The sequence below is a fragment of the Xenopus tropicalis genome, chromosome 9, assembly GCF_000004195.4.
Source record: "Xenopus tropicalis strain Nigerian chromosome 9, UCB_Xtro_10.0, whole genome shotgun sequence".
In the NCBI taxonomy this organism is placed as follows: domain Eukaryota; kingdom Metazoa; phylum Chordata; class Amphibia; order Anura; family Pipidae; genus Xenopus; species Xenopus tropicalis.
In genome coordinates, this window is record NC_030685.2 from 15,231,566 (window position 1) to 15,255,850 (window position 24,285).

A 24,285-nucleotide genomic window follows, 5' to 3' on the forward strand; every position below is an offset into this window, starting at 1 on the left:
ATACCCACAGATGGGCGGGCAATGGGGGCAACATCGCGCAAAGTGCTTGACCAAATCTGTGTCCAACCTAAGTAGCCCTTTAAAGGCAATATGTGTTCATTGGTAGCCGTGGGAAGATTTGTCCTGGTGAAAACATGCTAAAAGCAAACATTTGATTGGTTGTTAAGTGCAACAAGACCACAGCAAACTCTGCTTTCTACATCTCCCAGCCGCCCCCCTCCCCTCCTGCTTGTATATTCCCTTATTTTACTCCACTACATATTCTCTGCCATGGGAAGAGGGGAAAGGAAACCCAAACAGCCCGCTGTGGTTAATTTCTTGGAGTGGGATTTCAGACTCCTGAACAGGTTTAGCTTCCATCTGTTGCAATTTGCTAATTCCCCAGGGCCGGAGTGTATATTTCACGCTCCTATAAATGACACCTGTTGCTTTCTGAGCCACCATAACACACTGCCCACGTGACTCTATTCGGATCTCCGTGAGTCACCTTACACCCCCCCAGTTAAAGTCAGCACTGTATATTTGTTTTTCATTTTTGCCCTGAGATCTTTCTGTGTGTTTAATCCTCAGCAGAGCCCGGGGCTTTACACTTGAGCACGGATTTGCACTGACGTCAGCGCGGGTTCTGCTCGCTTACATTCAGTAAACACCACCAGGTTAAAAGCACACCCCTGTCCACTTTTTTTTATACTGAAGGCTATGGACCATAATGAAAAAAAAAAAAATGTAATTGTAAAATGTAATTGCTATTGAAAGCAGTATTTGTTTATCCATTCTGCTCTCTGGTTTGGTCTCTTGAAACAATGTAGCAGAAGCCAGTTCTTCCAGGGCTGTTGGCTTCTGCTACATTGTTTCAGGAGTCAGAACCAGCAGCAAAAGATCATCAGTCAATGAGATGCTGCTCTCAGTAGCAATTACATGAATAAATAGATTTAATGCCGTTGCAGTTTGTATATTATAAAACGTTTTACTTTCGTTTTTGGGTGGAGTTACCGTTTAAATGCCACTGAATTTTCCCTCAGCTTAATACCCATCAAATATATGGCAAAAATAGTACAGGATATTCCCTCTATTACCTTATCTGCCCCCCTTGCCTTCACTGTTCCTTTTGTTCCCCGTCTCTCCTCTCATTTCATGCTCTCCCCCGTCCTCCTCCTTCTCCATCCTTTGTGCTGGGAGAATTTTAGGCGGCCGTGCCATGTCCTGTAACCAACAACCCCTGCGCTCGCTTTCATCTCCCTTACTCCAAGGCTTGCAGGAAGGATTACAATAATGCGAGCTTTGTTCGCTTCAGGCCCCCTCCCGTCCTGCCAACTGGCACGGTTCTCGCCCTGGGCCTTTCCCCCTGCTGAATATAAGCGCCAAGCGCAGGTCTCCATCTGAAGTAAATATTGGTGCGTGAGCAGATGCCCTTTTTGGCTGCTGTGTGTACGAGATGGAGAGCCCAGGCCTAGCTGCTTTATACACATTGCAGCCTACAGATAACCTTTGCTTATGTGCCGTGTAGCTGCAGCCGTACCTAGAGCTCACTGACCTCTGCGCCGTCACCCTGTGAATCGCACAAACTCCCAGCATGCACCCGAGCCAAAGGAACCTGCTAGTCTAGTTTTAGGTTGAAAATGCAATTCTTTTGTCTGGTCTCCCCTGTGCAACCTACACATTCATTATACATTCTCACTGGTTTTATAGTTATTTGTAACTGTAATTGCTATTGAGGCAGCGTCTGGCTGTCCCTTTCTGTTCTCTGACTCTGGAAAGAATGTAGCAGAAGCCAGTTTTGGTCAGCTATTCCGCCGCCTTCTGCTACATTCTTTACAAAGTCAGAGCCAGCAGTGCAGAGGAATAAACTACCTACAACCTATAATTCTAAATGGAATAACATACCTACTGCCAAGTGTATTGAGGTCACTGAGGTGTTCTGTGCACAAGGCTGCAGGCTGAGTTATACAGGGAACTCTGGGTATCACTCATGTATTATAAGGGATAATGTACCCCCTACTGTAAATGATAAGGATATTAGAAGTCACTGAGGGGTTCTGTGCCCATATAAAGGCACAAGGCTGCAGGCTGAGTTATACAGGGAACTCTGAGTATCACTCATGTATTATAAGGGATAATGTACCCCCTACTGTAAATGATAAGGATATTAGAAGTCACTGAAGGGTTCTGTGACCATATAAAGGCACAAGGCTGCAGGCTGAGTTATACAGGGAACTCTAGGTATCACTCATGTATTATAAGGGATAATGTACCCCCTACTGTAAATGATAAGGATATTAGGAACAAACTCACAGGCTAAGGCCCCTTTATACACAGTCGGAATCAGGCTGCAGTAGGTGCTGTACCCCTGAGTAAGTGGAACTATTCCGTAGATGAAGGCAGCTCTGCTTTCTGGGCTCCGCAGCTTCCCATTGGCCTGACATAATCAGACAGGGCTGTACCATCCCTGGGGAAGTGACTCCCCTTTGCTTCGGTGCCTGACAGGGAGGGAACAGGCAGCGGCAGACTGGGGGAAACCGTACTTGACATTTACATGTTTTGTTTGATTTTTTTGCTTATTAGCTCAGAGCCAAAAATATAAGTCTCATCCTAATCATAGAATCTCCTGCAAAGTCGTTTAACCCTTTCAGGCGGTGACCTCGCTCATGGTCACATGTGACCTATTGACTCTGTTTGGGCCCAGTCTGAGGATGTTGGAATGCATTTAGTCCCATCTGTTGCCACCAACATGCCAGTTAAATTTACGACCCGCAGCAGAAAGAACAATCACATGACCCCCCTCCTTCCTATATAGAATGGAGACAATGCGAAAAAAAAAGTTTGGCTCCAGGGAGCATTGCGATTGGCTGCCAGATACACACCTCTCTGTGTTTTGTGTGGTTATAGATCCGAGTGGGAGAGGAACACGCTACCCTTAGTACCTACTTATTACTCTCTTTATCATCACGTAACATGTATGCACAGATCACACATCCCTGTGGGAAGTTAATGGGATTATCCAGCCAATCAGAGACCGGTTAGGATGCCTCAGTGAGATAAATATAGGTTATAATGGGCACAGCCGCCCGCAGTAGGAAGCTTATGCACTTCAAAGCGCTCGGTGTTGACAGGGGTGTGAAAATAATCCCTTTATGTTGCGGGTCGCCCTGTCGTCAGATGCAGGAAGCGTGGCTGCACGGCAGATCCTCTTTTGGGACGGCCGACCGCAGCTTTCAAAGCAGCCCTAAGCCTCGTAGACACATCTGACCATGAGCTGCTTTTTCCTCTTCTATCCGCACTGTAAATAAATACGGAGACCTTCATTTCCGCATTGGTTTCCCTTTACGGTCCCTGGCCGGACTGCAGAGCTGTGCCTGAATAGCAGCCTCTGTTTGTGTGTAGTGATCCGGGGGCCGTTGCCGTCTCAAAGCCACAAAGTCTCTTAATAAAGACTGAAAGCTAAGGCCCCTTGCCCACCGCCGTTTTCAGAGAACCACTGATTTTTTTAAAAATAGCCATAATTAAGATATGCATTATTATTTATTTATAAAGCGCCAACATATCCCGCAGCGCTGTACAATAAGTGGGTTTCATACATTGGACATACAGAGTAACATAGAAAGCAATCAATAACCGATACAAGAGGGGAAGAGAGCCCTGCCCAAAGGAGCTTACAATCTACAATGCATTGATTATTGCCCTTAATTCCTTGAATGCTTTGAGAACATAGTTTTATTATGTTTCTTCCCTAACTACAGGGCTGGCTGACTGTACAGAAAGAGTCCACCATTAAAGGAATGGTGATATTCTGAAACAATTTGCAATTAGTTTTCGTTTTTTATTATGTGGTTTTACGGTTATTTAGCTTTTTGTTCAGCAGCTCTCCAGTTTGGAATTTTAGCACCTATCTGGTTGCTAGGGTCTGAATTGCACTAGCAACCAGGCAGTAGCATCAGTGAGACGCTGGTAGATGAATAGGAGAGGCCCAAATAGAAAGTTAAGTAATAGAAATAACAATAAAATTGTAGTTTTTTTTTCGCAGCCGGGGTCAGTGACCCCCATTTGAAAGTTAGAAAGCGTCAGAAGAAAAAGGCAAATAATTCAAAAACTATGAAAAAATAAAAAATGAAGACTAATGAAAAAGTTACTAAGAATTGGCTATTCCATAACATACTAAAAGTTAAAGGGGTAGTACACCTTTTGTTCATCACCTTTCCAGTTTGAAATTTCCAGTTCTGGTTGCTAGGGTCTTATTTAACTTAGCAACCAGGAAGTGATTTCAGCAAGAGACTGGAATATGAATAGAAGAGGGACTGAATAGAAAGATAAGTCAATAAAAAGTAACAATAATAATTAAACTGTAGTCTAACAGAGCAATAGTTTTTGACTGCCGGGGTCAGTGACCCCCATTTGAAAGCTGCAAAGGAAGAAGGCAAATAATGCAAAAACTATAAAAATGAATAATGAAGACCAGTTGCAAAGTTGCTGGGAATAGGAATATGGGTGCACATTTTATTAAGCATATTTAATTGTCTTCCCAAGCTGTGCTGGATATTTACACTTTACATTATCTTGCCTGGGTGGGTATAGTTCCCCTTTAATCTTGCAGGAGAAGAGTAATTGTAATGCTTTGCACTGCTTTATGCCGTTTGTAAATCTGCCGGTTCTTTTGCAGCCTACCACGCTTCCCCAGGGGACAATAAACATGAACCAGTGCACCGATGTCATCGACGGGGAGAACCGCACCGGGCAGAAGTTCTCGCTTTGCATCCTCACCCCAGAGGAACATTTCATCCGGGCCGAGAACAAAGAAATTATCAATGGGTGAGTGCCTGTGTGTGTGTAGCTGCTGTTTATACAGTGGGAGGCTTAGTCGGTGTGCACAGTGCCAGGCAGATGCCGACAAAAGCTAACAGGACAGGTTCATATTTCACGCAAGGAGAAACTTAAAGAAAATTGCCTCCTGCTTCTAATTCATGTTTTATTTGTAAACCTGGATAGGTCCTTCCCACCCCACCAGCCCCCAGAAACCCTACTTTTTTTTTTTTTTTTTTTATAATGTTTTGCTTTCCTCTTCCTACTCTTCCCAGCTTTCAAATGGGGGTCACTGACCCCGGCAGCCAAAAGACACTTGCTCTTTGAGGCTGCAATTGTAATAATAATAGTCGTTTTTTTATTTCTTGTTTGTTCAGGCCTTCTCATATTCATATTTAAGTTTCTCGTTCAAACCACTGTCTGGTTGCTAGGGTAATCTGGACCCTAGCAACCTGATAGCTGCTAAAAAATCTAGATCAGTGGTTCTTAACCTTCCTAATGCCGCCACCCTTTAATACAGTTCCTCATGTTGTGGTGACTCCCGGCCATAAAATTATTCCCCCAAAGGGGTCCTGACCCACAGGTTGAGAACCGCTGATCTATATAATTCATAAACCACACATAATAAAAATAGAAGACCAATTGCAAATAGTCTCAAATGTTGTAAAGGTCAACAACCCGTTTAAGGCCTAGCTTATCCGCTCAGTGTTGTCGAACCAATTGCCAGCCTCCTGGGAAAGCTTTAGGCAGTGGAGCATTACTGTAGCAACAGCTGTATGGACTGTGCTGTGTCATCAGTACTTTCTCTGCTGCTCTCTCTCCCATGTTCTAATTATTCCTCTCCCATCTGCTCAGTCGGCTTGTTCTCTCTTGTACTCTCTTGCTGCAATCCATCCTCCCCCCCCGGCCCTCACAGCTGTCTCTATGGTCTCTGTCTCTCTTTGCTCTTAGAGTTTGTGTTTGCAATGCTTCACTGTGCATTGTGTAAACTCTGCACTGCTCTCTTTGCTCTGCCGGATGTTCTCCCTGTGTTCCTTCCCCTATGCACTTAGCAGGCTCTTCTTCCTTGCACCCTGGGGTATGATGGGAAAGCGATGGCATTTGTTCCGCTGGAAATCCCATTTCTGCGTGGAACATATGGCCATAATGTTATGTACGCATTCCAAAAACCTCTCCAATTGTACTTCCTGGTTTCCCAAGTAGGTGGGCCAAGCTGAATTATGCATGCAATAGGATACTCCAATGAGAATCCTGCACAGACAATCAGCCACTTTAACATGGTGAGATTCCAGTATAGTTTTGCCTTGCTGATAGTACATTGTGACCCATCAGAAGGGTGGATATAGGGATATATAAGAACAGGGAGCAGGCAGATTCCTCTTGAGTATCCTCTTGCATTGGCCCACAGCCTCCGCCAAGGTGGGGGGGCCATCAAACGTTGTTGCTTTAAGAGCCCTACCACTCCCAGCTTGCTTTAAAAGTTAGCTAGATACTAACTTTTAGTATCTAATAGAATGCCCTATTCCTAGCAACTTTGCAGTCTGTTTCCGTTATTCTTTTTTTTTATTTTTTTTTTTATAGTTAATGAATCATTTCGCTTCCTCTTCTGCCTCTTTCCAGCTTTCAAATGGGGGTCACCGACCCCGGCAGCCAAAAACTTTTGCTCTGTGAGGCTACAATTTTATTGTTATCCTTACTTGTTAATAATTATCTATGCAGGTTCTCTCCAATTCATATTCTCTGTCTCTTGCTCAACCCACTGGTTGATAAGGTAAATAAGACCCTAGAAACCAGAGTGCAGCCTAGCTGAGCTGCTGAAGACCAAGTGCAGATTGCCTCAGAATATCAATATCTACATCATACTAAATATTAACTAACCCTTGATAATATGTTCGGCAATGCTGGGAGTTGTAGTCCAACAGTTTTTAAAGTGTGTTTTTACTGTGTGGAACCTAATGCTAAACATTCAACTACTTCCCCATTGCTCTCAGGTGGCTCGAGATGCTCATTGTTTATCCGAAGACCAACAAGCAAAATCAGAAGAAGAAGAGGAAAGTGGAGCCTCCCACCCCACAGGTAACTGTATGGTGTAATCCTTAATGTTGGGTCCCGTTTTTTACAAATTCTGGCTTTAACCACTTAAGGTCCCCATACACGGGCCGATTATAGCTGCCGGTATCAGTCCCTCAGACCAATTCGGCAGCTAATTGGCCCGTGTAGGGGCACTAACGACGGGCCTGCCCGGCCGATATCTGGCCTGAAATCTGGCAGATATTGATCGGGCAGGGTAAAAAATTTAGTCGGATCAGGGAATGCATCGGCTCGTTGATGTGGTCCCCAGTCCGACTTTGCCTATACCTGTCGTTCTAAGTCCGAATTAGCCTGGATTCGCCTGACATCGCCCACCCGTGGGGGGGGAGATATTGGGAGAAGATCTGCTCGCTTGGTGACATCGCCAAGTGAGCGGATCTGAAGGTGTATGGCCACCTTAAGTTAGCACAGCCCATTCTACCAGGGCAGCCCAATAATTAATTAGCCCACTGATCGCCTGGGCAGTGGGCCTGGCCAACATATAGAATGGGATCTCAATAACGGCCTCATTTTGCCAAGAATTGTTCCCTTACGACCCCTCAGCCATGTATTCTCCATACATTGTTGAAGAGCACCTCTAGTGGCCCCCAATAAATTGCGCTATTCTTGATGACGTGAATAAGGTATGCGCATTATATATGTGTGGGTGGTCTGACCTTATCTGCTCTTGTGGGGGGTATGAGATTCCACAGCTGCTGTCTCACTTGTTGTATATAAAAGGGTGGATGTATTTATGCACAGCACTGTGTTAGAACATAACTCAGGCCTGATGTAACACTGTGTAAGTAATGTACACAAACACACATGGGGGGGTAGCTACATCCACTGGGCTGAGGTTAAGCGAGAATCCATATTGGTGTAGCAGTTTTAAAAGAGAGGAATAAAAATTAGTTGTAGAAGTATTTGTTACTGCCCCCTATTGCTGGCTGTGAGAATCTCTGTTTATATCGTCTTCAGCTGCAACTCCCATAATCCCCTTCCAGTTAGTGGCATAGGGCATAGGAAGTTGTAGTTGCAGATGCACTTTAGGGGGTTGTAAACAGTCCAACCAACTCAACTGGTACCAGTGCTTAGTTATTGTACATTCCTGGATGCTCAGGTGAAAGACTTGGCCGTGGTTCTTTCATCTTGTTGGTGGCTTCTTGGTTGGCTGTCATTTTTATTGCCTTTGTATTGCGTGATGACTCTTGTACTTGTCTCAGGAGCCCGGACCAGCCAAGATGGCAGTGACCAGCAGCGGAATCCCTGGTGCAGAGAAAGTTCCAGCCACCAAATCCACACTGTGGCAGGAGGAAATTAAAAGTAAAGAGGCTCAGGAAAACAGCACTAGCCCCCTTCAGAGCCCGGTGCAGATGCCATCCTCCCCTACTGAGCCCATGGCAGACAGTAAACCAGGTGAGAGCAGGGTGAATGGGATTGGCGCTCGCCTAGTTCATACCTGTGTTCCTTTATGAACAACCTGATTGTACGTTTGCTTTCAAGATGGAGGTCTCGTGAACGGCGATCGCACAGATGGCGGCCGTAAGACTCGTGTGGAAAGCGGCTATTTTTCATTGGAGAAGATGAAAGACTTGAAGACAGAGGAACAGCCTCCGCAAACGCCTCCTTCGCCCTCCACGCCCGACGCTCCCAGCAGGTACAGTGACTACAATGCACACAGCCCGGAACTGGACCCATTTTCTCCCCCAGGTACTTTGTCTACTCCTCAGCGCAAACACAGTATGGATGTGGGAGACCACAACGGGCATAGCACTGTCTCCATTGCCAACCGGCAGTATGCCATTCTGGCAGATGTGCCCCGTGCCCGGAGGATCAGCCACAGAGACGCTTTCCAGGTAGAGCGGAGAAGGCTGGAGCAACAGAATCGGGCAAGGAGCCCTGGGAGAGAGGAAGTGGCACGCCTGTTTGGCCAGCAGAGAAGGTGAGTGTTTGCTGGTGCATGTATCCTTAGCGTAACAGCGGCCATATTTGTTCTTTTCTGTCACCAATGTAACTGCATGATCACTAACATCTGCAGTGTCAGAAGTTCCCTTTATGAGCAGCCCTTATCATTGAGCATAAACACTGTATATAAATTAAATGCTTACTTTTGTTAGACAGCAGCACTTCCTGACATGCAAGGCATGGGGCGGCCACAGGTTGCCCAGGCCTGACATAGAACTTTGTGCCCTTCCCTGCTCTGTCTGTCTCACTGACCGTACTAATACCGTTTGGTGTGATACATAACATGCACAGCCTTGTCTGTACTAACTCTGTGCGCTGACCCCTTGTGGCTGATCATACTAACCGTCTTGCGTGTTCCTAACGTGTATCTGCAACGTGTGTTTCCAGCCCCCACAATAGAAGAGCTGGCTGTTGCAATGCAGGAGATTCAGCTGTCCAAGATAATAATCAGTAAAACTAGTAAATCCGACTTTTCCTGGGGCCCACAATGGTATTACTGGTGTTTTTCTTGTTTGTTTGTTACTTTTATTCTTCAGAAGTTCCTAAAATTGGGTGCATTTAATAACTAGTAGGGACATTATTTGTGACCAGAATCCTTCTGTTGCCATGTTGGGGCCAGGGATGCACCCAATCCAGGATTCGGCCAAGATTCATCTTTTTTTCAGCAGGATTCGAATTCTGCCGCATCCACACTCCTGGCTGAATCCGAATCCTTTCCTTTTTCTTTAACCCTTCCATATCCTAATTTACTGATGCGGATTCAGTAAGGTATTCAACCAAATCTTTTACGAAGTATTCAGGGTTCGGCCGAATCCAATAATACTGGATTCCGTGGATGCCTGTCTGTGAGGAAATGGGCTATTGGTATTTTTGACTCCAGGGATAGACTTTCCCCTGGGGCTGCCTAACCATGACACACCACCTCCAATTTCTGTTAGTCAGAGAATGCCATAAGCAGCCTTCCAGCACACAGACAAGCTAGGGATAGGGGTATGGGCACATATTAATTATGCTTTATTTATATAGCAGTAGTACCTACACAGTACAAAGGTGGTTCAGTCCTTTCCCCAATGGAACCTACAAGCTTAGGTTCCCTACTGTTTACACACACTAGGGTCGGCTATACCAGGAGCCAAATAACCCGCCTGTATGTGTTTGGCATATGGGAGGAAACCGGAGTACCCGGAGGGAACCCACACCAACATGGGGAGGACTACAGAAAACCAGGTGCCGTAAGGCTGAGCGCGCTCAGGTGTGAAACGCGTCCGACCAGTTTGCTGGGAATATTTCCCCCCTGTGTGTGCCTCATTGTGCCGTTTGTCACACGGAGAATAAAGCTTTTGGTTTGTATACAGCTGCAGTCCTTAGTGCTGATCCGCTCCCATTTAGCTGTGCGGCCCATGCCTTGCCTGTACTGCGCACCGGCAGCGACATTCCTGCTCCATGGAGCTTAACTGAAGCATGTAGGGCTATTCGCACAGGCTGCCATTGAACGGCAACAGAGCAAGCGCTTGGGTTTGTGTGAGCAGACGGATGCAAGACATACCATTGTAGCAGGCTTTATCACACACAGGCGAGTGCAGGCAAGCCCCCCGTGCAAGTCTCGGCTCACTGTATTTCTCAGGGGCTGGCTGAACGCTTGGCTTCCGTGAATAATTTATTATTTATTCCTGCCTAGGGAAACACTTTGGCTTTTGCTGCTGTTTCTTTTCTGGGGGGTCCCATGATTCTCAGCCAGCTGTCGCTGGGGGCTAGTTATCTCTATTGCAGCAGTGGCTAAAGAAGCCCCCCCCAGGTGGCTTAAAGGAGAAGGAAAAGGTACAATCACTGAGGGGATGCCAAAATGTTAAGCACCCCCCAGTGATTGTAATCAATTACCTGATACCCCAGGATTGGTGCTCCTGTTAGGGGAAAAACGCCCCAGCCCGGGGTAGCTGCAAGGAAACAATCCTCTTCTGTCTGCCTTCGTTCTTCCGCAAAAATTCTTAATTTATGCCTAATTGATTAGTATATAAAGGGGAACTCCGACTTCCGAACAAAACTTTGTTAAAGAGCCCCACACAACATAGAAACTCCTAATAAACCCATCACTGCAATCTGTTCCTTCAAAAAGTATAAATAAATACCGTTTTTATATGCTGAAATCCAGCTGCAAAACAGTTCTCTTTCTGCATCATTTGAAATCCTGGCAGGGGAGGAGGGGCTAAAACATTGATGTTACAAATTGTATAAACTTCTTCACAGCTTACAGACAGCATGAAGGAACTAGATAACCCACAATGCATTGCACTGGGATGTTCCTTTCCTTATTGACATCATGTGTGCAGGGGATTGTGGGAGTTGGAGGATGCAGGATAAAAGCAGGCTGAGGACTTGCGACTACTGTTATGTTCTATTTGAGTCTTTAAGTAGTCCGCCAGATCAGCAGGGGAACAGGGGGCAGGGCTTAGGGAACTGTTCCAAATCCAATCATCAAATACTGTTTCTCAGCGACCCCTCAGGTTAGCTTCTCAGCAGCAGCCTAGAGCAAATTGAGCATGTGCAGTGCCACTGACACTCCTAACAGCATGGGGAGCTGCTGTAGACATCTTTGATGGCCTGGATCATTACTGCTATAGGGTTGCTACAGTAAGATCAGTATGTAAAATACAGCATTTCTAGACAGATTCATCCTTAGGCTGTAGTTCTCCTTTAAGTTGACCTTAATTACTTCAGAGTTTTGTCATATTTTTACAAGGTCTGTTATGAATAACTTGGATGTTTGAGGGCAGGGTTGGAATTCTGGGTGACAGGTTCATTCAACTTCCTGGAGGCCCAAGACGTTTGGTAATGTGGGGTCCATCCCCTCTTCCTCAGGATACCCGGTCTCTGTGTTCTGTTCTCTGCTTCTGTCTGTTCTGCATGTACATCTGTTCAACCGTTTCAGAGCCAGCGGAACCTGCACTCCATCTTAGCCAAGTCTGTATAACTTAAATTGTGTAGGGGAAACAAATATTTTCCCTTTTAAACACAAACATTTGACATTTCCATTGGCCATTTTATGTTGATCCTGTCTGTTTGGCTCACACAGCCCATTATATAGTCACGACCAATGAACTATATACATGAGAAAGCTGCAGTCCCCTTCCTGGCACTGAAACGGTTACATTCCTAGGCTTCTGGGAAATCATTCCCATAATCATCCACTTATGCCTGCATGGCTAGGAAAACAAAATGGAAGTCATTTGCCTGCATATTTGTGTTATCACCGTGGCTGTTTAATCGTGTGAGTGGCGGTGGGGTCTGGGGGGGCATAGCGGATAAAGGGGCTGTTCCAATGTAGAACTGCTGACCCCACGGCCACTCTGCGGTTTCTGTATGCGCAATATAATGCCAGTATAAATCAATGCAAATAATGCCAGTATATGTGTAACCGCAGGAATGGCCCTTCCCGCTTCCCATACAGCCTGCTGATCTATGGCTCCCATCATCCTCATCCAGACACGGGGGCGATGGTGGCTGTAGGTCAGCGACAGGCCGGAGGGAAGCAGGTAGCTCATCCCTACGTTACAACAAGCCATTACTGATTATCGTACCTTCTCTGTATTGTACGTGCCGATGATAAATATTGATTGTAACAAATCCTGTAATAATTTTACTTTTTTTTTTTCACTGTTCACTCATTTTCCAGCCTTTTATTCTGTTTCCAGGTCTTGTTGCTCTTCACCTCCTCCCCCTGCTGTGCTGCTGTGCGAGGTGGCCATCTTTTCTGAGCCCGCTTCACTGCCATCTCGTCTCCCAAGTGTAGGAGATGGGACTTTTGTCTCCTAGGAAAAAAAAAAAACATCTACCTGTTTTTTTTTGTTTGTTTTTTTTTTCTTTTATTTATTTTTAACTTTTTTTCTTCTGTTCCTCTTTACAAACTTGCTGTCTCTTCTGCCACCCAACTATGATGTGGTCTCTCTTGTCTCTTGGTGCCAGGCCCCTTCTGTGCCTTGATTAAACAGGTGCTGGGTGGTTGCAGGATATAAGATGCCATATTGCCTCCCACACCCGTCTATCAAGGCAGGAAAGTGTCTGTACTTGTGTGTGGGTACCTGTATTTTAACCCTAATCTTTATTTTTTTAACCAGTTGGGTTATCCTTGGCCTGTGGTATCTAAAGGTTTATCTCAGATATTTCTTCTGTATATAATTTCATTTATTCAAACTGAAATAAGACACAAGCCTTGGCCGTGTAACCACTTTACTGTCCACTGTCCGTATCTAAAGCAGAGAAACCAGTTGAACAGCTGGAGGCTGCTTATTGGACTGCCGGATTATCGCCAAATTATCGGGCGATAATCCGGAGCCCGCGCACGATCCGAAAAATGTACGAAACATAGTTTAAACATAGCTTAAAGCTGGCCATACACGGACCAATTAAAGCCTGTAGGCTTGGCCCTTGGAATGGGGTCTTTGCAAGGGTCCTCCCAACTTTCAGGTAGGTTTGAGAATCTCATTGGGCAAGGCCCACATGTGTTGATGTGGTCTTTACCCCATTGGTGCCCATAGGCTCACAGTATGGTCCAGTTGTTGCCCCTGAGCCAGTGATTGGTGCAGTTCCACCCCCCTTGTGGGTGGGCAAAGAGGGCCAAGCAAGCAGATCTTTAAATGTAATTTGCAGGCTTTTCAAATGCTCCACATCCACCACAATGCCTTCTCCTGACGCCATCTTGCTTTACTATACCCACTGTCCTAATGTATCAGCCCCTTCCCCTGACTTCTTCCCTGTCTATACACAGTAAAGGTGGCCATACACGCTAAGATCTGCTTGCTTCTTCTCCCGATATCCCCACCTGCAGGTGGGCAATATCGGGCTAATTCGGTTATTAGGACGGTGGGTATAGGTGTCGGTCGGTTCAGGGACTGCATCAACGAGCCGACGCGGTCCCTGGTCAGACTGATTTTTAAACCTGCCCGATCGATATCTGCCAGATTTCTTTAGTGCCCATACATAGGCTGATAAGCTGCCGAATTGGTCTAAGGGACCGATATCGGCAGCTAGAATCTGCCTGTATATGGCAGCCTTAAGGCTACCGAGGGCGACTAATATCCCCGAAAATCCTTTCCACCTGCAATAAAGGGAGTCGCCGGCGGAAAGGTCTACACATTGCTTCCTGTGGGAGGAAACTCCACTTGACTTCGGAAAAACAAAGCTATATATAGGGGTGATTCCCTATTGCCGGTTGAAAGGAGTTTTGGGGAGATTAGTCACCCACAGTAGCAGAGATTTATCACAGGCAACTAATCGCCCTGTGGGACATTAGCCTAAAGTGGGTGGATTAGGTTCTAGATAACAAACATAATGGGTTATGGCTATTCCGGAGAGAATGAGACAAGGGCAATTATGTCTCCCTGTAGTCTTGTTACATTAGGGAAACTGCATGATATGTCCCAGGCCGTACAAACGTGCCACCCTGTTGTGTTGGAACATGCCAAAGGGAAGCTCGTGGTATCAGCCTCAGATAGCAGCACCCTAGCTACCAAGCCAACAGGCATCCCATAAAGTCTCATTTTGGGGGCTCATTAAAAATTATAAACTCAGTCCCTGTTTCAAAGCAACTTGGCAGCTTCCTGGCCTTTTGAAGTCCCCAAATTAAGCTTTAACTTGGAAAGATCTAAAAAGCATTCCAGTATTAAGTTCAATTGGAATGATGGCAAAGTGGTTACACGCGGCAAGTGCTTTGGGGTATTTCACTCATGTGGTTTCTTGCTGGGGACTGGCGCAGGATGCCAGTGGGATATATGGGTGGTGGGCTGGTCCTATGGACTTCTCTCTGTACAATGCCTCATTGACCTCTCTGATAGATGACACTAACGGAGACTCCTGCTCCATATTTATTTGTTATTTATAGAAAATGTTTTCTACCGTGAATAAGATCTGCTATGACAAATATTGAATGTTTTCTTGTGTGCTAATCTTTAAATGCGTTCTGTATTAAAGGGGAACCGCACCCAAATAATGAAAAAAAAAAAAATCATGTCATTCTATGCACCTTTCTACTTAAGATTAGTTAAAACAAGTGAGGTGCCCTTAGTGCTGTGCCAGCTGTGGATGATGGGAGCTGTGGTTCTGCATATGATGGAGGGTTGGAGATAGACACAACAGGCTTAATGTTTAATCTCGGTTTTGTCACCCTGTAATATTAACATTTAGCGCTTCCCTCTGTCTCCTCGCAGGCGCTCTCTGGTTATTGAGAAGTTTGAAGCTCTGGACATTGAGAAAGCAGAGCAGATGGAGACCAGCAGTTCCACCAAGCCGACCAGTGAGGCCCGACAGGGGCGCAGCGAGAAACGTACCTTCCCCAGGAAGCGGGTAACAGCTTCACAAGAGCCGCGTACCCCCCCCCCCCCCCCCCCCATACTCCTCCTTTATTCTTGCATGTGTCTACCAGATTGGGTTTATAGGGCAGTAAAGCTTTGATAAGATTATCCAGTGCAGATGGAGGCAGGAATGTTTTCCAGGTAACCTTGAACTGAACCCCACAGGGATGCTGCAATAGATAAGGATCGGGTGGCTCTGTTCTATACTTACACAGATAGCTGACTTGGCCTCTTAAGGGCCTTATAAATCAACTATAAGTAGTGCTTGGAGTCATACTGTGCTAATATAGTGCCAGCATGGAATCCACCCGCTGAGGCACTTTACATGCCTACATTGCAGCCTTCTGTTTACCTAGCTAACAATAAATGCACTTCTGAATGTTACCCACACCCACAAAGGACATTTTTGTAATTAGTAATACTCCCTCTGCACCCCATTTTTCACCTTCAGCTAACCTTAAAGGAACTGTAACACCAAAACATGTTTTTAAAGTAATTAAAATATAATGTACTGTTGCCCTGCACTGTAGCGTTTGCTACAGAAACCCTGCTATAGTTTATATAATAAGCTGCTGTGTAGCTACGGGGGCAGCAATTCAAGCTGGAAAAAGGAGAAAAGGCACAGGTTACATAGCAGAGAACAGATAAGCTCTGTAGAATATAATGGGGTTTTATCTGTTATCTGCTATGTAACCTGGGCCTTTTGTCCTAAGAATGGCTGTCCCCATGGCTACACAGCAGCTTTGTTTATATAAACTATAGTAGTCTCTCTGGGGCAAACACACCAGTTGTACCCGTGCAGTGCAACAGTACATTATATACTTTGCTGTTTCTTTAAGGGCTCTGGTACACGGGGAGATTAGTCGCCCGCGGCAACAGTCGCGGGCGACTAATCTCCCCGAGTTGCCTTCCCCCTGCCATCCCACCGGCGAACATGTAAGTCGCCGGCGGGATGGCAGATGCGGCGGCGCGATTTCGCGCAAATCGCCGAAAAAGACTCGCGAGGCTTTTTCGTCGATTTCCCGAAATCGCCCCGCCGCGTCTGCCATCCCGCCGTCGACTTACATGTTCGCCGGTGGGATGGCAGGGGGAAGGCAACTCGGGGAGATTAGTCGCCCGCGAGCAGGGAGTTTTGCCGCGGGCGACTAATCTCCCCGTGTACCAGAGCCCTAACTGGTCTGGAATATCGGCATTTAAAATATAAATTCCCCATGCCTATCATTGTTCACTCTTATTGGTGGCAATGCAAATTGCATGAGATGTGTGCCATAGTCTTTAGTCGTGCGTGCTGCACTCGGTATGTGCACGGTGATAATTATGGTTTCCTCTTCCCAGGATGAGTCAGGGGTCAGTTCTATGTCGGATGTTTCAGCCTCGCCGATGTCCCCGTATCGCAGAGCAAAATCACTAGACCGCAGATCTACAGAGTCATCCATGACGGTCAGTGTTTAGTTAATATGTTCACTTGTGGAGCCAGTTAAATTGTTGAATTCACTAAAGTTAGGCACACACGGCAAGGCTGAGTGGCGCTTTACCACACATGCACTGTATCAAGTTGGGCAGGCTAATGTTTGGATCTTAATGGAGGCCTTTGCAGTCCTGTTGAGAAAGGACCACATCAATGTGCCAATCCAGTGCTCAACTGATGGGATTTTCTAACCTGTCTAATAGATATCTAGCTGGTTTTTGTCCAGATATTGTTTGGGCAGGCTGCCCAGGGGCAATATACACAGGCCAATAAACCGCTGCTTTGGTTTAGAGGGACCAAGACGGCCTATGTATGGCTGTCTCTCTCTTAAAGGAACAGTAACATCAAAAAATAAGTGTTTTAACGTTATCAAAATCTAATACACCAGTTTTACCAATGCAGGGAAACAGTACATTTACTTTAGGAACCCTACTATAGTTTATATAAATACCCTGCTATGTAGCCATGGTGGCAGCCATTCCTGCACTGGTACAGCTGGGGTGTTTGCTACAGAAACCCTACTATAGTTTATATAAATACCCCGCTGTGTAGCCCCAGGGGCAGCCATTCCTGCACTGGTACAGCTGGGGTGTTTGCTACAGAAACCCTACTATAGTTTATATAAATACCCCGCTGTGTAGCCCCGGGGGCAGCCATTCCTGCACTGGTACAGCTGGGGTGTTTGCTACAGAAACCCTACTATAGTTTATATAAATACCCCGCTGTGTAGCCCCGGGGGCAGCCATTCCTGCACTGGTACAGCTGGGGTGTTTGCTACAGAAACCCTACTATAGTTTATATAAATACCCCGCTGTGTAGCCCCGGGGGTAGTCGTTCCTGCACTGGTACAGCTGGGGTGTTTGCTACAGAAACCCTACTATAGTTTATATAAATACCCCGCTGTGTAGCCCCAGGGGCAGCCATTCAATCTGGGAAAACAAGTAGAAAACACACAGGTTACATAGCATATAACAGATAAACCCTGAAGAATACCATGGTGTTTTATCTGTTATCTACTATGTATCCTGTGCCCTTTCTTCCTCCCTTTATATAAAATATAGTAGTCTTCTGAAGCAAACACACATCTTTTACAAGTACATGGCAGCAGTACATTGTAGTTTAATTACTTTGATACGTTTAAAATTTTTTGGTGCTACTGTTCCTTTAACTGAGTGCTGTTTGATCTCTCATAATCAGCATACGTGCCGACAGCTATGCAACTTCCAGTGCCATGTCATTTGAGATGAGAGTTTGTATCCGGCCTCCCTTCTAATGGATAGGGGTTTCCTGCCTTTCTATCCAATGTAAAGTTATCTTTGGTATGCCCCACTCTCACCAACAAGCAAGCACCTGTCCCCAGAGCGCTGGCATCCTCTGCACCCAGGCGCCCCAGCAAATATCTCTCTCCTTGGCTCCTGTCTATTTAAATCAGAAACCCAAACAGTGTCAGGGGCAGGGAAGGGGGTCCATAGGAAATCTGCTGTGAGCCTGGGACCACCCACTTTCTCAGAACTGTATTGCAAGGGGATAGGGGGGCAGGTTCTCTAATGTACTTGTCATATGACTTTATGAGTTCTGTATATAAGCAGAGAGGGCACAGAATAGCTGAGCCATGGGACTGGATAGGACAGAGAAGGTACGCTACATATGTAGCCTCCATAGAATGGACAAAGGTGCCACCCGTGTTTCTTTCCTGGGAATGGGGATATTCTACAAGGAGGCCTAAAAGGGGTTTATTATGCCGGATTTGGAGTGTTTGGTGCTCAAATGTCTCTTTGTATTGCAGCCTGACCTGCTGAACTTCAAGAAGGGCTGGCTAACCAAGCAATGTCAGGATGGGCAGGTGAGTCGGAGGAATGCCTTTTGCTTTGGAGGTGCCAAATGTGCTCCAGTTTTACTAAGCCAAATCAGCCAAGCTGCAGGTAGTATTTACCAGCTTTCTCTTTGGAAAGCCGACATCGTATTGGCTGCTATGGCTTACTGGAAGTGGAGCGTACGCACCCATTATCCCTTATGTATAGATTTCTCTGCAAAGAGTTCCTTTCCTTTCTAGAGCTAAATATAGGAGTAGTGTTTGTATGACATCTGTGTATATAAATACTTGCATTCAGAAGCCACGTACAAACAGTCAGCAGTCCGTTGCCATTCTACTTCCCAGTTAGTCACAATGATACATTCTATGGAGTGAAAGAGCACAATCAATCTTATTATCTCAGGTGTGAAAAGCGTGAAAAGCCGTTGTTGCTTCGGCTCCGGACAAAAGGTAGCCCAAAATAACCCATGTGATAGAGAGAGACGTGGCAGATATTGTTTGGGTGGCTAAAGCCTCCCCTTAGGTGGCCAACCGACACAAGCTGTATACAAGTCCCTCTCCTGGGAATGCTGCAGTGATTCCTGGGGGTAAGGAAGGGAGCCCCCGGGCCTTGGGTTTCTCTGGCAGTGATGTGATCTGGAAGCTATGCAGACAGAATGTTTACAAGCACAGTCAGGAGTGGAAGCGGCTCGCTGTGATTACATCATGGCCCTAATGCAGCTACCAGCTGCAGACCCCCGGGACCCGTGGGCTAAGAGGTTGGGTTACTAGGAGCCAAGGAGGAACAGGGTAGGTGGAGGTAACGTTACTCAGGTCTGCCATGATGGATTTCTCATGTGCAGTGTCCTGTCAGCTGAAGAGGCAGCTTTTGGCATGGTGATGCTTTCCAGGCCCCTCATCCTTCCGTTTCCTTTCTGGGCTGTATGGGGAGAGATAACACAGAACTGTGCCAACTCAGTTATTCCTCTGTACTAAGCACAATTCAGCAGGAACAGCCCCCTAAGTTTACTCATAGCCTGTACAGAGAGATGCCATAAAACTTTGGCAGCATAGGTATTCCCCTGTACTAAGCGCAATTCAGCAGGAACAGCTCCCTTAGTTTGCTCATAGCCTGTACAGAGAGATACCATAAAACTATGGCAGCATAGGGATTCCCCTGTACTAAGCACAATTCAGCAGGAACAGCCCCCTATGTTTGCTCATAGCAGAGTGTTTATTTAGAGTATTTTTGTTTTTATTTTATGTTAATTTAGGAGCAGGCGCCCTTTGAAAGAACGTGTTGTTCTGTGTTGCCAGACATAGGCAATAGGACAAATCTCTTAAAATAACTGCACCAGACTTGCACGTTCAGCTATCATGTGGACGAGTCAGTGAGGGGGGGAAGTTGATTTGTTTTTAGCCGCCGCCTCACCCTGTCACTGTAAGCACAACGCTAAATCAGCCAGAGGTTTATAATAACCTACACTGAGGTCATGCTGCTTTTTATTCTCTCGGATACCATCAGTATATAGAGAGTATATTGTGTGCACAGAACATTCCCTATACATATGGCTGGGAGCTGCCATGCATTACCCTGGCCTGGGTATAATTCTTTTTTTTTTTTTAACTCATCCATACCTGTAATAAATGCATTTCAAAAATCTGATCTGTTAATCATATATTGCCTGCCCCGCCTCTATGCCTACAGCATAGAGGCGGGGCAGGCAATATATGATTGACAGATCAGATTTTTAATCACAATTACTTTCACTGTCCATTCAGCCCTTTCTACATGTCACTTAGATGGTGCACCACAACTATCATGTACCTGTTACATGGCTGCCCATCACTAACCTTTCCCTCTGATTCCTTGCTCTAGTGGAAGAAGCACTGGTTTGTGCTGACGGATCAGACCCTGAGGTTTTACAGGGATTCCGTGGCAGAGGAGGTGAGTGAGATGGTAACCAATCATTTTGCCTGTTATTTCCATTGTTCTCAATTGGCCCCATTTGTGTCCTGAGTTGTGGCCCCTTTACATTGTAGTCATGTGATCCAGCAAACCGAATTTATTGCTCATTTAAATCGATATATAAACGTCTGTCTGTGTCCTTTAAAAACAAGCTCCGCTCCCCCCCCCAGCCTTCGTAGGAATGTACCACTTGCTATAATTTCAAACCGTGACAAACATAACAGAGTTTCATGTCTCCGTTCTGTCTCGGGCTCATCCAACCTTGAATTCTTCTCTTCCCGCCCAGGCTGCTGACTTGGACGGAGAGATCGATCTGTCGACTTGCTACGATGTTACGGAATACCCGGTCCAGCGAAACTATGGCTTCCAGATCCATGTATGGGACAACCGTCTTTCCTTTTGCTCTTATTATGTAAATGGCCACAGGGGATTAGTGGGAAATACGTCTTGTAGCTGTCCCTTTATTTTCCCTTCTAGCAAAATCCATTACAAGCTTCTCCAGCCTGCAGAGCTGCAAATGTACAGGAGCCCCTTGGACCTTGGACCGATTGGGCAGCTTATCGGCCCGTCTAGGGGCAGAAACGAGGAGCCTGGCCGACCGATATCTGGCCTGAAATTGGCCAGATATCGATCGGCCAGGTTAGAAAATTCAGTCGATGTCGGAGCAGTCCCCGAACCGACTGCCCCATTGCCGCCGTTAGAATTCGATCATTTAGCCCCAGGGCCAAATTGGCCTACATGTTACCCGATATCGCCACCTGTAGGTGGGGATATCGGGTGAAGATCCGCTCGCTTGGCGACATCGCCAAGCGAGCGTATCTGCCCGTGTATGGGCAGCTTAATTCATCCTGTGCTTTGTTAAACTATCTACTCTGAGTCTGAATTGGGACCTTAAACCTCTTATCAAACAAGACTAGTGCTATAAAGATTCAACGTGACCCAGTAACACATATCTTCTAGAATTGTACTGTACACCAGTAGTATAGATATATTTTTCCCACAGTAGCAGTTGCCCATATCAGCCATAGAACTGATAGATTGTTAGTGCATTTAGACAGATCTGATTGGCTGGTCTGGGTTACTGCACCAATGCTCGGCTGCATGTATTTTTGTGAATGCCCCCCCCCCCCTTATCCTGTCCAGTGGACCTGAAAAGACTCTGTGCTTTATCCAGACTAAAGAAGGGGAATTCACCCTATCTGCCATGACCTCGGGCATCCGGCGGAATTGGATTCAGACTATCATGAAGCACGTGCGGCCCAACACAGCTCCTGATGTTACAAGGTGAGGCGACTGCCCCGTTGTGCTTTGCCCTCTTGGTTCTGCAGCCCCCAGCCCATTGCTTGTTAGAATGGAGAGACCATGTCTCCCTCCTAAGTATAAGTTCTGCTGGTACGGCCCACTGGTTTAGCCCTTGTATCCTGCACAGTCAGCTTAATCCTTTACTTTCTCTCTCTCTCCATACCTTGATTCTTCATTCTTCCTCTCCATCACTTCCTGACATTCTCGCCTTTGCCTGTTCCGCCTCTCTGACCCTCTTTTCATGGCTCCATCTGTTTGATTTCCATGCTAACCCCAGGAAAAGCTTCTCTCTGAAACTGTCTGTGCTGAAGCCCAGGTTGGAAAGCTGTGTTCTCTCCTGTATTAACGTCTTGTGGTTTGTATCCCTTGTGGTTCACTGCATGCTTTGCTTCCACTTCAAAAGCTTCTGGCACCCTGACACATACAGGGAATGCACTCTGGGGAGACCTTGGCTGTCCAACATTGCCACTAAGGCTCATTTCCCTGGGGCACCTGTAGGGTCTAGGCACTTCCCACGGCCGTCCAGTCTTGCCATGCTTCTTGCTTGTACATAAGGTGCTGCCACAATGTGCCAACATGGCATAGTGACTTGCCCTGTCACTGTTACGCACAATGCAGGCTGCGTATACTGGCAGAGCAGTGATGGGCTCTGGGCCTGTGGGCACATAAATTGGCAAATGTGCATGAATTTCTTTTAGGTTTATGTCCATAACTTTATATATCGCTAACAGCTCATATGAACTTACTATTATATTTCAAGGCCCCTCATCTTCATCTGTCATTCGGCAGACATTGCTCTAACCCATACACCTCTTATCATTAGTATTATAATACATACAGAGAGAGCATGGTCTTCTGAACATTTGCATTTTAACAGAAAGAGTCCCAAATATGATGCCCTCAATTTTCTTTGTGTCATTTATGCTCATTTGCCAGCGTTCTGGAGAGAACCAGGGAAGTCCTGTATGTTTTTCATTGATCAGGGTTGATGTTTCCAGATAAGACCTTGGGATGTGTCTGTTGTTCTTGCCCTGGTGCTCAGTATTACAGCTCAGCCCGCGGCAGAACTGGTTCATCATGGTTATTTAAGACATATTACAGTGGAACATCAACTGATTTTATCTTGTGAAGGCAGCACCACATTCTTTGGGTTGGCTTGCCTTGACTGACTTTGTTTTGACCCTGCTACAAATTCTCTTTCCCTGCTGAACAGTGAATTTTGGGTCACTGGATTCTCCCCCCCCCCTTTTCTTTTGCAAACCCCGAATTCCCTATAATTGCTTGCTCCCTAAATCCTGCACCGTGTCCAGTTTTAAATGTCCGTGCCAACATGGCGTCTCTAGGTCCAAGGCATGTTATGTGATAATCAATAACATAGTTATTTTCTCTTTTTTATCTCTCCAGCTCTTTGCCAGAGGAGAAGAATAAAACCTCATCCTCTTTCAGCTCCCCGCAGAGTGACAAGAAGGAATCGGAACATCCAGAGGCAGAGGTGGAGCAAAAGCGGAGCCGGGCTCGGGAACGTAGGAGGGAAGGGCGTTCTAAAACATTCGACTGGGCCGAGTTCCGCCCCATCCAGCAGGCAATGGCTCAAGAAAGGGCGCAGGCTGAAGCCTTGAAATCCATATCCAGCTATGACACCACAGACTCCAAGAATGATCTAGAGGAACTGGAAAGGGAAAGGGCCCGTCGAAGGGAGGAGCGCAGGAAGAGGTTCGAGAGCTCAGACTCCGTGGAGGAGCCAACTGTGGAAGACGCTTCCCACATGGAGGTTGAAAACATGGACATTAGGCCAAATGTTCAGGTTGAGATTGAGCAAAGATGGCAGCAAGTAGAGACCACTCCACTGAGGGAGGAGAAGCAGATCCCTATAGCTCCTCTCCCTCTGCCCAGCCCTCCTCTAAAGCACCCGTCAGAAGATATCTCTGCCCTTCTGCAAAAACAGGTATTAAGAGTGGCACTTTTTATTTTTGAACAACCTTGCACATGTGTGTTTGCAAGTAAGATTTTGTCTGATTTCTTTCCTTTTGTACAGCTGGAGCATAGTCAGAAGGAGGTGTCGGATCTCCTGGAGGAGAACCTTGCTTTGCAGCAGCGACTGAAAGAAGCATTGGAACAACAGCATAACGCAAGGGATGGATATGTGTTACAGGTACCCGAGGGAACCCACCTTTGTACCTGGCAAATCCCATCAATGCCATTCATTGCCACTGACTGAAATCCAGGCTGGCAGTGATTGCTCTTCCATCTGTAGAGTTAGACCCAGCTGTGCATGTTTCTGTCTCTATCTTTCTCACAAATACAGTTTTCTCCAGTGGCACCCAGCTGTCCCTCAAGCAGAAAACTGAGGGTATCACCACTCTGGGACCCACACAAGGCTTAAAGGGAAAGTAAGGCTTACGATCAAGTTCAAGTAAATACAACAACTTTGCCTTATTCTCCAGTCTTACCTGGGTTACGCCTATGGAAGGGGTTAGGGAATGTAGCAGTATTGCAGCTGTCTAATCTGCTCACTGTCATTGGCTAGAACTGGGATAAAAAAAAAAAAAGAGAACCTCTTGCAGCCAAATGGCTGTATCTT

At 46.2% G+C, this 24,285-nt stretch overlaps 1 protein-coding gene across 6 annotated transcripts in view; it reads left to right on the forward strand.

The window, feature by feature from the left end:
• mprip (myosin phosphatase Rho interacting protein) overlaps nt 1–24,285 on the forward strand; it is a 91,355-nt gene that overhangs the window by 48,263 nt on the left and 18,807 nt on the right. For 5 of the 6 annotated variants that reach the window (XM_031892805.1, XM_012970849.3, XM_002935836.4 and 2 more), the window contains exons 4-15: nt 4,655–4,803; nt 6,786–6,870; nt 8,088–8,280; nt 8,368–8,521; nt 15,030–15,165; nt 16,509–16,613; nt 18,428–18,484; nt 20,313–20,381; nt 20,689–20,778; nt 21,577–21,686; nt 23,109–23,649; nt 23,740–23,856. In XM_031892805.1, coding sequence (XP_031748665.1) covers nt 4,655–4,803; nt 6,786–6,870; nt 8,088–8,280; nt 8,368–8,521; nt 15,030–15,165; nt 16,509–16,613; nt 18,428–18,484; nt 20,313–20,381; nt 20,689–20,778; nt 21,577–21,686; nt 23,109–23,649; nt 23,740–23,856 — 1,806 coding nt within the window. The other variant, XM_031892806.1, reaches the window with a different exon arrangement.